We start from the raw sequence: 13,113 nt of genomic DNA, 5'->3' as shown, positions 1-13,113 counted from the left end.
GCACGACAGCTCATGTCAACCCACCAAAATAATCCCAATCTGTACTTGCAACAGGGAAGACGTAAACACAGCCCAGGAGGAATAACTGCTGCGTGTTCAGTGTCAGCATCTGGGCTGCTGCTGCTGTTAGCAAGTGCTGCAGTTCTGCTGGGAAATAACCCGGGGAAGGGCAGGTGCAGCCTCTGAGAAACCCCAGCCCCTGCCAAACCCTGGGGTGCTCAGGGATGGTGGTGTGAGGCTGCTCAGGGGACACCCCAGGACATGGCCTTGCCACAAGCTTGGGGGGGAGCAGAGGCAGAGCCCCCTGAGAGCCGGGACATCCCCACCCCTGTTCGCATCTGCTGGGGGATGAGCAACAACTTCACCCGGTGAGTCACGGCTGACTCAGCCCTTGCTCATCCTCTGTGCTCTCAGTGCCTCTCATTCGAGGTGTTCTGGGGGACAACACGGAGATCTGTTCCTAGAGAGACAAGAAGCTCTTCCCTTGCTTCAGCTGTAGCCAGTAGATGCAATGATTAACAATCTCTTCCTCGAAGAGTTGCCAGCTTGCTGCCTGGCTGAAGGAACAGCTGCCACGACTCTGCTGCTGGGAAATCAAACAATTCCCGGCTTTCCACTGCTTCTGACAAGTCGTTTTCAACTCTCCTTCAGGAGTCAATAAATAAAAAAGTAGATTCTGCCGAGCTTAAACACGAATGTGAAAGTACATTGAGAAAAGGCTCTCGATGGCACAGGCAGCACAAGCACACCCAGCCTGCAGAGCCCCCACCAAAATACACACAACAGTAGGTCTGTATCACACATGCAGACACACACTATTGTGGGTATTAAAGAGCCTAAATCTGATTAAAGCCTTTCTATCCCCACCAGTGGTCAATTCCAGAAACCAGCTCACCCAGGAGGCCGAATTCATTTCATCCCCAAAGTCTAATTAAAGCCATTAGTGTATTCCTTGTCTTTCTGATAAGATCAAAGCATTCCAAGAGCCAGGCATTACCTTATTTTCAAGACAATTATACAGCATACAGCATCGATTTATTCTGCCTCCAGCTGTACACGTTTATCTCTGTCTATCATCGGGTAATCGGGACCATCAGACACAGCCCAGCTCTCGGCTGACAAGCGCCTGTGCTGGCTGGGCCGGGTTTCTTTGTCACCCTCACCTCAAATTACCATCTGAGGCAGTGCCTGGTGTCCAGGCCCCAGTGCCCACGGCCACGGTGGGACACGGGGCACGGCCAGGCTGCTGTGGTGGCACTCGGGTGCTCCCATGGCATGTGCCAAAGCCATGAGGAGGTTGGGGTACCCACCTCCCCACAGCAATGTCCCTGAGTCCCCTCGTCCCAGCTGTCCCCACCTTCCCATGAACAGCCCTGGATTTGTGGGTCTGCAGATCCGTGAGTGTCCCTGCCTGCTGCTGACCTGGGGGTTCTGCCCAGCCCGCTGCTGTGGTGGTTCACCAGGACCACCAGCCCCATGAGGGGCTGGGCAGCGGGGCAGCGTGCAGGGGGGTGCCCTCCCCTCGCATAAACACCTCTCCAGCAGCTCACGGCCCCTGCAAGAGCCGAGCTGTGAATTTTCATCTCTCAGCTAATCAACTCGCCGGCTAGTCCAAACTTGTCAGGAGCTTTATCCCTGCCCTGCCAGCCTCCTCCCGGCCCACGGGTGACAGGAGACGTTCCCATCCCTCCCCGAGACACATCCAGCTGCTACAAAAACAAACATCCTCCCGCTGGTGATTCCTCCTCGTCAAACAGTGCTGACCCTGGTCCCCTGGGGAACATCTGCTCTGCGCCCGTGCCCGGCCGCCGGCACATCCCGGTCCCCGGCAGCAGGGGATGGCAGAGTCCTGCTCCTGCCTAAGCTGGGGGGGGTTATTAATTGCCCATTCTCCCTATTCCTGCGTGACAAAAGATTAATCACCCAGCCGGGAGGCTCCTGCAGATGAGAGGCAGCTGTGGCCGAGCCGACAGCCCCGGGCTGGCCTGGCTGGGGTGCCTTCGGGAGCTCAGCAGGGTCTGGGCAGGTGGAACACCTAAGGGTTCCCAGGAACCCACCTGGGAAGCAGCTGGGGGATGTCGGGGAGACGGCGGGCCTGGTCCTGACCCTGGCTGTGTGTGTGTGTCTGGGTCTGTTTTGCCACTGTGTGCCCTCGCATTAAATGCCCTGAGTGCTGTGCCCGGCCCAAAGGGTGGCTCCAGAACACCCTGCAGACACTGCTCTTCACCTCCCGTTTCCTTGGGGGTTGCAGCCCTGCCAGCCTCAACCCAGTGTCCCAGACACCCAGGGATGAGCTGCTGGTCCCACAGGGAGCAACTCAACCCACACCAGCAGAGGACTGAGATCGGCACGAGGCGTTTCAACCTCCAAACCCAGCCCTGTGTGCGTGCTACTTTCACTGTCCTCGTCCCAAAAGAGATGATTGCCCCCCCTCAGAGTGATTTTCTCAGACCCTTGAAGCTGCTGCTCTGGCTGCTGTGGTGGGTGGCTGTGGGGTGCCGTGGCGGTGAGTGCGGCGCCGCGCCGGCGCCCAGGGGTTATCAGCGGTGGTGGCCGAGGCTGAATTAGCAGGCCAGGGAAGTGGGGTAAGCAGAGCTCAGCTTCTTGGCATGTTTGCTTGTGCTAAACCTGCAGCAGGAGAACTTTTCACAGCAACACTCAGCTCTTGAAGCCTCCCTTGGCCGCGGGCTGGGTTGTGCAAACAAATCGTGTCCGCAGGCACCGCGGGCAGGATGGCCCCGAGCTGGTGCTCAGGGTGGATGCACAGCAAAGAAAAAGAGCTTTTCCTGGCACAACTGCAGGTCACAGCATCTGGAGGGGCAGCCACGTTTCCCAAGGGATGCTCCTGGTGGGATCACCCCGGCCCTGCTTTCAGTGCTGCCTGACAAAACCTCACCAGCACCCTGTGTCCCCAGCACGGCATCTCCCTGGCTGGTTTCTCTCCCCAACAGCAGTTTGTTGCCCTGCAGTGGCTCCATAAGATGCTCTGGAGCAACATGGTGCTCCAGGACTGCTGGCTGACCCTGCATGAGCTCCAGTCCTGGGACAGGAGGACACACAGCTGCCCCCAGCATCCGGGAGCTGGGACCAAGCAAGCCCAGTCCTGTTTTGCCAATTAATTTAGCAAGCCAAAGCTCCTGCCCTCCCTGCCGTGGGCACCATGGTGGTCCTGCAGCTGTGTCCCTATCAGGAAGGCACTACTTTCGGGTTTTGTGCCATGTTTTATCCATGTTTGGAGGAAGTCGTGGCTCTGAATGGGAGGGTGGGATCTCTCACGTGGAGCCAGAGCCTCTCAGGATTTATGGCATGTGGCCAGCTGGGTGCTGGAGGCTTCCTCCAGGGCTGAGCCCCTGCTGGGACAGAGCTGGGACTACTGGGAACAGCTGGTGGGTCCTGACACAGCAGTAAAACCATGGCTGTCCCAGTAGGATGGGCTGTCCTGTGCTGAGGGGTGCCCTGCGATGGGGGTGCCTTATGATGGGGGTTCTCTACAAGAGGTAGTGGAGGTATCCTGCAACAGGGATGCCCTGTGATGGAAGTTTCCCTACGATGCGGGTGCCCTCCACCGGGACAGGCGCTCCCCGTTTCCCCTCCCGGGTCCGGCCCTGCCTGTCCCCAGCGGTGTCTCGGCACGAAGCGGCCGCAGGGCAGGTCCGGGCGGGGGAAGAGGGCGGGGAGCGGCCCCGGCCCGGTCCTTTCCCGGGCACAGATCGCCCTCCAGCGGCCACGCACCGGGAGAGGATGAGCCCTGCACAAGCCCTGGCCCGGCATCCCTGCCCGGCCCTGAGCATCCCTGCCCGGCCCTGAGCATTCCTGCCCAGCCCCGAGCATCCCTGCCCGGCCCTGAGCATCCCTGCCCGGCCCTGAGCATTCCTGCCCGGCCCCGAGCATCCCTGCCCGGCCCTGAGCATCCCTGCCCGGCCCCGAGCATCCCTGCCCGGCCCTGGGAGCGTTGGAAGCAGGGTGGGAGCCAGGGGCTGCAGCTCCAGCACCGCCGGCTGCAGGGATGGCTCAGGACATGGTGCCACAGTCCCACACCCAGCAATGCCTGTAGAGGGTGGCAAACCCCCAGGCCCCCCTCCTTGCACTGCACAGACCTCTGGATCCCCTCCTTACCCAGCAAACCTCCCCAGGACCCCTCCTCACCCCACACGAGCCCGGGGCTCCTCTCCTCACCCACACACGCAGGATCCGAGCTGGTGTGGATGGACATGTTTTAAGGGATGAAGGGATGTCTTCTGTCCAAGGAACTGACGCCCTCTCTCCTGTGCAGAACCCAGCTGAGAGCAGGGACCAGGACCAGAACCAGGACCAGGTTCAGCTCATCCCACTGGAAGCAGGCTCCATCCTCCCCCCAGCTGGGCTGGGACTCACGCCGTGCTCACCGCACGCACCGTGGCGTGTCGGAGGCACGAGGAACCAGCTCGGTGGTGTTTACCCAAGGCTCTGTCAGCATTCCAGGCTTGGGCAAGGACCTGCCACCGCTGCTGCTATAAAAAGCCATCAGGGCTGTGGCTGAGCCACACCAGCTCTCGTTCCTGCCCGGGCAGGGCTCCTCACCTCCGGCTGCTCACGGGCAGGAAGCGGCGCTTGTTCGGTGGCTTTCGGCTGGTGCCACCACTGGCACAGCACTCTGGGGTGTCATCACGCCTGGAGAGGTGAACAGAGAGCTGCTTCTTCCCAGGTTGCTGCAAAACCTGCTCAACTATTGATGTAAAGATAAGAAAAACAGGTCACTACTGAGGTGCACATCAGGAAGGCACAGGAGCCGAGGGCTCTTCCCTGTGGGTGAGACGGGAGGCACCCAGAGCAGCCCCAGCTCTCCAGGGCACAGAGGTGATGGTTCTGTGCATGGACACGCTGCATCCTGGGCAAATCCACAGCCCGGGCCTGTTCTGAGCTGGGTCACTCCCTGTGACATGACTGAGCCACACTCCTCCACAGCGGAGGGAATTTCCATGAGCTCTGCATCCTGCCTGAACAAATCAGCAATGGCACATCCATTTCCTCCCCACGTGTTCATTCATACAATACCCCAAAAGCCTTATCCATCCAATACCATAGCACTGTGGCAAAGAGGCACTCTGGGAAAAGCTGGTTTAACTTTAAAATACCCTAAAAGCCAGAGCGTGTGGAGCACCCAGAGCGTGCTGTGCCACCTGACTCACAGGAAACCTCCCAAATTCCAGCACCAGCAGCTGCAGGTGGGGGGTGATGGAGGAGTCACACAGCCCAGGCTGCAGCAGCAACTGCTCAGGACTTGCTCCACTCCCCAGAAATTTGCTTCCTTCTGATATTTCCGAGCCTCTGTCAAAGCTCCGGGTCCCATGTGAGCACAGACACCCCGTTTTCACCACCAGGACAGTTTCCTGCTGGGCAGCCCCGACTCCAAACACCTCCTCTAAGCAATTTGCACATCTTAAAAATAAAATCCTTTATTGATAATATGAATGTTTAACATGTTTAATGCCATCAGCTATAAAAATGAATAAAGACTTCAGCTTGGTACATTTGGCTTTACAAATTTACAAGTGTTAATGAATTAATACTAGTGTTATACATTTTGCACTTCATTATACTCCATTAGCCAGTGACAAACTCTGCAACAATGTCTGCTTAGGACAGATGTGAGTTAGAGAAGAAATATTTAGTTGCTTCCACACAGAATCTACATCAACAGTTAAATACTAACTCTAAATGTCTTACTGAATTAGTTGGATCCATTTTAATCCCTTGTGCTTAGTCTCTCTCAGAAGTTAGGCTACTAGCAAAAATACATTCTTTTGCATACCCCCTTCCCATATTATATTTCAGAAGAAACAGTACTCAGTGCATTTCCTATTAGACTTCATCATAGCATCTCTCTCTCTAGAGCTATCAATAAAGGGGATAATACCAGTTAGATTAATGCAAAAGCAAAGAAACTCATTAAAGCAGTGTATACAAAAGCCTCACTTTTGAACTGGAAGGGATACATGGGCCAAAATCCACCTGCCCATCCATTTTTACAGTTTCTCTCAGCAAGAGGGGAAAAAAAAAAAAATCTCCTGTGGATACTTAGTTAAAAAAGTAATAAATGTGCTTCCAAAAGAGTCACTGCCCATTTAGCTCTGGCTGCCTCTGTCTCTCTGCTGGTTGTAACCTGCTGGATTAGGAACGACAGCCCATAATCCCACAATTTAATAAGGGCTGCTAAAAGGTCTGTACAAACCTCTGTTCCAGTCCAAACACCTGCCACGGTGTGTGGGGTCACTCAGAGCAGCCCAGAGCTCTGGTGTCCTTCAAAGCCCGAAAGGAACCTCCCTGCCGTGGACACGAGTGCAGGGACTCTCCCCCCCCGACAAAGGTGGCTTTTGTCTAATGAAATATTGAAAAAAATGGCAAAGGAGAACGTGTCTCTGGCAGTGGGAAGCTGTGCTCTGTGTAAACACCACGGGGGAAGGGCTCTCAACACTGGACGACAGCGAGCAGCAAGTCCAGCGTCTAAATTTAGGATCAGTTCCCATCCAACACCAGAGATCATTAACTTGGGGTCGTGCTCTCGGCCCCTGCCACGGATCTGGGGGGTTTGTCCTGTATTTCTCACCACAGTGACTCAGAAAATCACCGTGCTGTGCTGCCTGCTTTGCCTGCAGCAAATGTTTCTGCACAGGAACCAGCTGCTTTCTCCCCTCTTGGGCCCAAATGCCTTTTCACACTCATGATTTGCCTCAAAACTTAAGACAATTCCTCACTAAATGCCTTTTTTTTTTTTTTTTTTAATTGCCACATCTTCTTCATATTAGGTAGAAGATCAAGAGTAGATAAAGATTTCCCTAACACACTGTGTGTTTAGTACATATGTGTATGATATACCTACACACATGTACATATTCATGTCCACAGCAGTAACGATTTGGTTCCATAATTGCAGCCAAGGAAAGCCAGCAAGATCCCAAAAAGTTAGTGGGTAAAATCCAGGTCAGTCAGACACAGCTGACAGAGATGAGGAACAAAATTATTGCTTTTGTTTACAGTCGAAGATCCCGTGTTACTGTTGCTAAAAAACGGTGTCATATGGATTAGTGATTTTTTTTTTTTTTTCAAGTAATAGTGAGATCTTTGTCAAGTAACAGAAAGACCCTTTTTCTCAGAAGTTCTACACACAACAGTAGAATGCTTGAGGAGCTTGAAAATTCCGGGTGACACACCACAAACCAGAGTTTAGCACACGGGCATCTCTGCAGAACGTGCTCGAGGAAAGCAAAAAGAACTACATGGACAAGAAATACCGTGAGAAAAAAAGTACCTGGATTGTGTTACAGCTAAATTTTACCCCAAAAAACCTCATGTGCTTCCTTCAGATTAGCTGGGAGTGTTGGTCTGGTGGTCACCTCACAGAATTTGTAGCGTTATTTGCTAACTTCTCGTAGCAAATGGAAAGAACTCAAAAGAAAAACCAGTGTTGGTTTCAACATTCAGGACTCAGAAGGATTTGTTTCTGCAGCTAGATGGTCCCCTCCTCACCTTTTCCCGAGAATCACATTCATATTGCAGGCTTAGTTCAGGCACTTTTAGAAAATGTTCATCTGGAGTAAAAAGTCTGCAAAAAAAAAAAAAAAAATCTTTTTTCTGCATAATTTAAAAGTAGCATTTCAGTCCCATTAGAGGTTGATAGGTCCCACCACACGATTATGGTTCTTCTCTAATGATCTGACTGTTGCCTTGAGACATTTGGAGGCTACTGTATAGCTGTAGTTAAGGTTTCTTCATAAACAAAAACATTTTCCTACCTATTAAAAAAAAAAGGAAGAAGAAAAAAAAATATACTAAATGCTTTATACAGACAGAACCTGCTACTACGGAAATAAATAACACGGAGTGGAAAAACAGTGTCTTAGCTCCGGGGTGCTAAGCCGTGGAATGCCACATTCCCAGTTTCTGGAGACTAGCTGCTGGTTGGCAGGAGGATCTCCAGGTCTTTGCCATTCGACACGACAGCGTTGTTGGAGCAGCTGCTCGCCACGTCCATGGGGGCACCCAGGGGGGACGCCTGGGAAGGGGTTTTGGCGAGAGGAGCAGCAGCAGCAGGAGACTGAGCCAGGCCGGGCTTCTTCGGAGGGATGGGTGGAGGGTTCCCCCTCTCTGCTCTAGGAATGGTGGGCGACTTAATCCCAGGAGACAACGGGCTGAGCGGGCTGGACACCTTGACGGGGCTCGGGGAGTGGCCAGACTCGGTTTTGGGGCTCCCAGCGCCGGCCAGGTTTCGGTAGTCCGTGCCAAAGGGGGAGCTGTTGGGGGAGACGGGTTTGATGGGGCCCTGCTGGCTGGTGAACCTGGACAGCACCTGGGTGACCGTGTTGCGGGCCAGCTGCTTGGCTGCCGAGTTGTCTGCCAGAGTTGGGGACAGGTCCCGGGACGGGGGGCTCTGCAGCCCACTGGACTGATGGTCCTGCTCAGCCTGGGACTGGAACTTGTGCCTGGCCGCGTGGAAGCGCTGGTTGATGCCCACCTGGTAGGAGGACTGGTAGCCAGGGCTGCTGGCCGAGGCTCCCACCAAGCGTTTGGCCAGCACCGGCGAGGAGCAGGGGGAAGGTGTCAGGGAGGAGCCAGCTGTGCTGCTGGGGGACAGGGAGACCCCAGCAGAAGGGTGCTGGGACATCAGGTGCACCGGTGACTCCGTTCTCACAGGAGAACTTCCGTTCTCCACCGCGTTTTCGGAGGTTGCACCAGCAGATTTCTCCCTCTGAGCGTGGCTCTCTGCGGGGTTTGTCTGCAGGGGCTCCCCACCCGTCTGCCCATCCGTGTCACAGTGCCCATTGGATTTTGCATAGGAGTGAACTGGTGTGGAGGGGCTGGGGAACACGCTGTGAACAGCTTTGCTTGTGCTGGCAGGGTGTGCTCTCTCTGCCTGCAGACACTCGGTCTGGCAAGACACAGATTTCACCGGGGGACTGTCAGTTGTGACACCTCTGGACACCACCGAGGGGCTCGGCTGCAACGCCTCTGAGGGACTGTGCTCCTGCTGAGAAGCCTCCAGCTCCTTCAGGGCTTTCTTCAGACATTCTACCTCTTCTTTGAGTGCTTTTGTACGGTTTTCTTCCCTGTTCAGCTTGGCTTTCAGCTGCTCCCTCTCAATGTCGAACTCCGAGAGCTGCTTTTCTACCTGTGCTTCCATCTGCAAGCCCCGCTTCCTCTTGGCTGCCAGCTCCTCTTCCAGCTTGCTCACCTTACTCTTCTCCTTTTCCAATTTCAAGCTCAGTTCTGCTGTCTTCTGCCCCTCCTCGGCTGCTTTGGCAGTGGCTTTCTTGCACTCCACCACAAGCATGGAAGACAGCTGCTTGTGGCGTGCCCTCTCCTCCTCCAGCTGGCTTGACAGCTTCTTCTGTTCTTTCTCAAACTTCTTCACTTGGGATTTTTCAAACTCCACCTGCAAATTAAGAACAAAAGTGATTCTAAGGGAACCTTAAAGCCTCGAAGGGCAATGCCCCAAAAAGGAAGAGGGGTTACTGTGTATCTTGGAGCAATCACACTGTTAAAGACAGCAATGGCTAAGAAAGAGGTTCTTTGCCCCAGGAACCTGCAAGGCAGTCTTGGAATGACTCAGCTTGCACGTAGCAAGAATTATTACTTGCTAGTAGTTTTATCATGTATGAAATTCAATTGACCTTTAGTGAGATATACACCCAGCCTGCCATGCACTGATGGAACAAGCGAGCCGGAGCAAAGCCTCCTTCCACCTCATTTACTACTTTGTCAGTTTGCCTTTTAAAGGCATTTAGGATTTAAAATGCTGATGTGTTACGTGTGCTTAATAAAGGCAGCAGCGCTGGAGTAACTGAAAACCGTGGCTTAAATATTTATTAGCATCTCTGAATAACACCCCCAGGAGATCTTTCATGACTTATCCTGAATTTTGAGCACATAGAGCACCACCGACTGTAAGTTCAGCCCTGTTCTTGAGCGCTCCTCAGATTTCAGGCTGAAGTAAGATCTGATTGCCTATTAATAGCTTTTAGCACTGCTCAGCTACCAAAACACCCCGAGAAATTAAGGTTGTTTTTCACAGCAAAATGATAAAATCCGGGAGTGCCTTGGAGAGGGAGGTTCCTGCTCCTCTTTCAACACCTCCCTGTGTGGAGTCCACCACCCAGGAGCTCGGGGTTTCTGAGGGCTGGGCGATCACCAGCTCCCAAACTGTACCTGCTGGGTGAGCCGCTCCCGCTCCTTCTCCAGCATGTAGGTGACATCATCCCCCTCGGCCGTGTCCTGGGCGTGCCGCTGCCTCTCCTCCTCCAGGTCCAGGATCACCTGCCAGACAAACACCAGGGGATGCCCGGGGGTGTTTACAAGCAGGGAGAGATCAGCACAGACATTCACACAGGTCCAAAATGACACACGAGAGCAGCCACCGCAGCCTCAGAGTTCCAAACCCAACTCCAAGTCACGTTTTTGGACAGGCTCGATATGATGATGTTAACCTGGTCTGACTGAGTCAGTTTGTGAAAGAGGTTAGGAAGATGTCACAGCGCATCTATCTTCATATTTTCATTTTAGTATTGAATACCTAAATTGCAGCTTCTCCTCCACACTGTGGAACCGCCTCGAGAAGTTCACGGTGTGAACATTCCCATCCCAGAATGGTTGGGGTTGGAAGGGCCCTCTGGAGACCACCCAGTCCAAAAGGTGGTCTTGCCACAGGTTCACCTGGAGGGGTTTGGATATCTCCAGAGAAGGAGGCTCCACAGTCTTTCTGGGCAGCCTGTTCCAGTGCCCACTGCCACCCTCAAAATAAATCAGTTTTTCCTCAATGTTCAGATGGAACCCCCTGTATTTCAGTCTGTGCCTGTTGTGCCTTGAAACTCAGAATTTCCTGGCAGGACCACCAATAAAATCGCCAGTGACAGGCCAGTCCTTGCTATGGTTCCAGCAGTAATTCCCACACAGGCTTCTCCCCAGTCCCTCACGGGGATTTGAGGACTCCAGTGCAAAGTTTATTTTAAAGAACATTAATTTGTTCCTCCACTTAAGAACAAGATGAGCTCTTGAAATGAAACTGCTTCCCATAAGGACCCAGTTAAGGAGCTCCTTCAGCTTTAACACTGAATTACATGAATAATTGAAATTCTATTAACTCAACAAGGAAAAACCACCCCAGAATACAAACTTCCCAAGAGGATCTGCTGTATCTCATCACCAAAACTATAAGCATTCCCAACACATGCTCAACCTGAATTCAGCAGCTCCTCCTTAGCAGTTCCTCAGAAGCTCCATCTTCCTGAAATTTAAGCTTCCAAATAATGCTTATATATCATTAAGTATATAAGGGAGATTTTCACAGAAGGAGACAGGAAGAACAGAAGGAGAAGGGGAAAAAATATCTGATTTTAATTAGACATTTGGCTGAAAAGTGAAACACAGCCTGGCTGTTACTTCCACGGACTTCTATTTCTGTGGAAGTTTGTGAACCAAGGACTTTATCGGTGTCAATATGCACTAAAACCATGTCTGAAGAATAACAGGTGCTTCATTATAGAGGCCAAATAGCACGAAAAATACTCCTGGTCACTCCATACTTCCTTAGGGAAGCACAAGGAGGTGCTCTCCCATAACTACCCAGCACCAGCTCTTCAACAACCACTGAGCACAAGTCACAAGCAGAACAGTGACTTCCTGCTGAGAATTCCATCTCCCAGAAATCCTTTCTCACATTTTGGGAAGCACTACACCTGCCAGCTGTGAGCTAGTTCCCTTTTGGCGTGTCCCAACAAAAAACATTTTGTGTGTGCTTCAAATTTTGCAGTGATAACCAATAAACTTACCAGCAGTATCATCCTGAACGAGAAGTTTAAACAAAGGTGCAAAGTCCTTTCAGCTACCAGACCTCAGGGATTTAAGTGTTCTTGCTGAAGTCAACAAACCATCAAAATGCACACTTTATTTGAAGAAAAAAACCCACCTTTCTGTGTCTGCTTTCTGCAGCAGCCAGTTGGGATAACATTCTTTCCTGCATGTTCTTGCAGTGTTTCATCACCACTTTCAAAATAGATAAAGGGTTGGAGCATACTGGTTGTTTTTCCCCGTGATTCCCCTCTTTCAGGGTCTCAAAATCTCTCTGCAAAGCCATCAGTGGGTCACTGATGTTGTACTTGCCATAGCGTTCCTCAATGAAGGTGTCTCTGTGCTGGGCCTGCAACACAGAAACAAATTTGCATTTTAATATCCTTGAAGCAAAAAAAAAAAAAATCCCAAAACCCAGCTAAATAAGAAAGCATTTTGTAGTTAATATTCCTCTCTCTCTGTTTTCCACTTAGAGATAAAGAGAACTCAGCACAGTCTGATTCATATCCTGTCATCTGCTGTAAGAATGGGAGCATTCAGACAGGAAAAAACACAACTGTGTGTGTCACCTTAAAGGTTAACAGACAGGAGAGCAATTCACAAAACAAAGTGAGCCACCTGACAGGCAGCACAGCCCGTGCCACTGGTGTGACCTCCAAAGCCCCCCCTGGACCTTCTGATCAAACCAATAACAAAGGGACAAGCGCTCTGATCAAATTAATACCACGAGAAGTTTAATGCAGGACAAGGACAACAATCCTTCTGCTCTCCAGGTGACCCACCTGAGTCTTGCAAGTGGTTTTTGTAAATGTTTTCATTCCCACAGCTGGAACAGAAGCAAACCCACACTATTCAGCCTGAAATAAGCCCTAGGGAGGTTACAAAAAGCATGTGCTTGATTAATTTCTCACTGTCCCTGTTGAACAGTGATTTTTAACCAAGTGGTCCCAGATAAACTAGAAATAAAGGAAAATCTTGCTTAAAAACAGCATCTCCACAATACATTCAGTCTACAAACATCCTCATACCACAGCTACCTGCCGTGGCCATGACTTACATTCCAAAACTGTGTGAAAGCAAAGAAGGTAAGTACCAACTCCTGCTCAACCAAAGATTTAATCATTTACTGTCCCATCAGTGAAAGAAGCAGTTTGTGTGGTTTCCTTGACTGTGTCACCATCAAAGAATTCCATGTTGAGCAATTAAGGAGTTTCAGTCTTGCCAGAGCCTATAAATCCATGAATTGTTAATAAAATCCTTAATGTGCTCATCCAGACTAAACAGAGTTTGGTT

At 51.7% G+C, this 13,113-nt stretch overlaps 1 protein-coding gene and 1 long non-coding RNA gene across 4 annotated transcripts in view; both read right to left on the bottom strand.

The window, feature by feature from the left end:
- LOC114063129 overlaps positions 1-6,316 on the bottom strand; it is a 10,031-nt gene extending 3,715 nt beyond the window's left edge. Inside the window, exons 1-2 of the long non-coding RNA XR_003572508.1 lie at positions 6,143-6,316; positions 2,218-2,221 (exon numbers count right to left, since the gene is read on the bottom strand). This is a non-coding gene — a long non-coding RNA (uncharacterized LOC114063129). The remainder of the gene's footprint in view (positions 1-2,217; positions 2,222-6,142) is intronic.
- A 1,222-nt stretch (positions 6,317-7,538) lies between these two features.
- The window catches only part of CTTNBP2NL (CTTNBP2 N-terminal like), a 20,107-nt gene continuing 14,532 nt past the window's right edge, over positions 7,539-13,113 (bottom strand). For all 3 annotated transcript variants that reach the window (XM_027895195.1, XM_027895196.1, XM_027895194.1), the window contains exons 3-5: positions 11,939-12,169; positions 10,183-10,290; positions 7,539-9,409 (exon numbers count right to left, since the gene is read on the bottom strand). In XM_027895195.1, the coding sequence (XP_027750996.1) occupies positions 7,928-9,409; positions 10,183-10,290; positions 11,939-12,169 (1,821 nt within the window). In that variant the 3' untranslated portion in view covers positions 7,539-7,927. The remainder of the gene's footprint in view (positions 9,410-10,182; positions 10,291-11,938; positions 12,170-13,113) is intronic.

The sequence above is a fragment of the Empidonax traillii genome, unplaced genomic scaffold (genome assembly GCF_003031625.1).
Source record: "Empidonax traillii isolate 1590-97213 ecotype Southwest subspecies unplaced genomic scaffold, ASM303162v1 scaffold451:size1465578, whole genome shotgun sequence".
Taxonomy (NCBI): Eukaryota; Metazoa; Chordata; class Aves; order Passeriformes; family Tyrannidae; genus Empidonax; species Empidonax traillii.
Note: the sequence above shows the minus strand (reverse complement) of the source record. Positions and strands in the feature narration are given on the sequence as shown.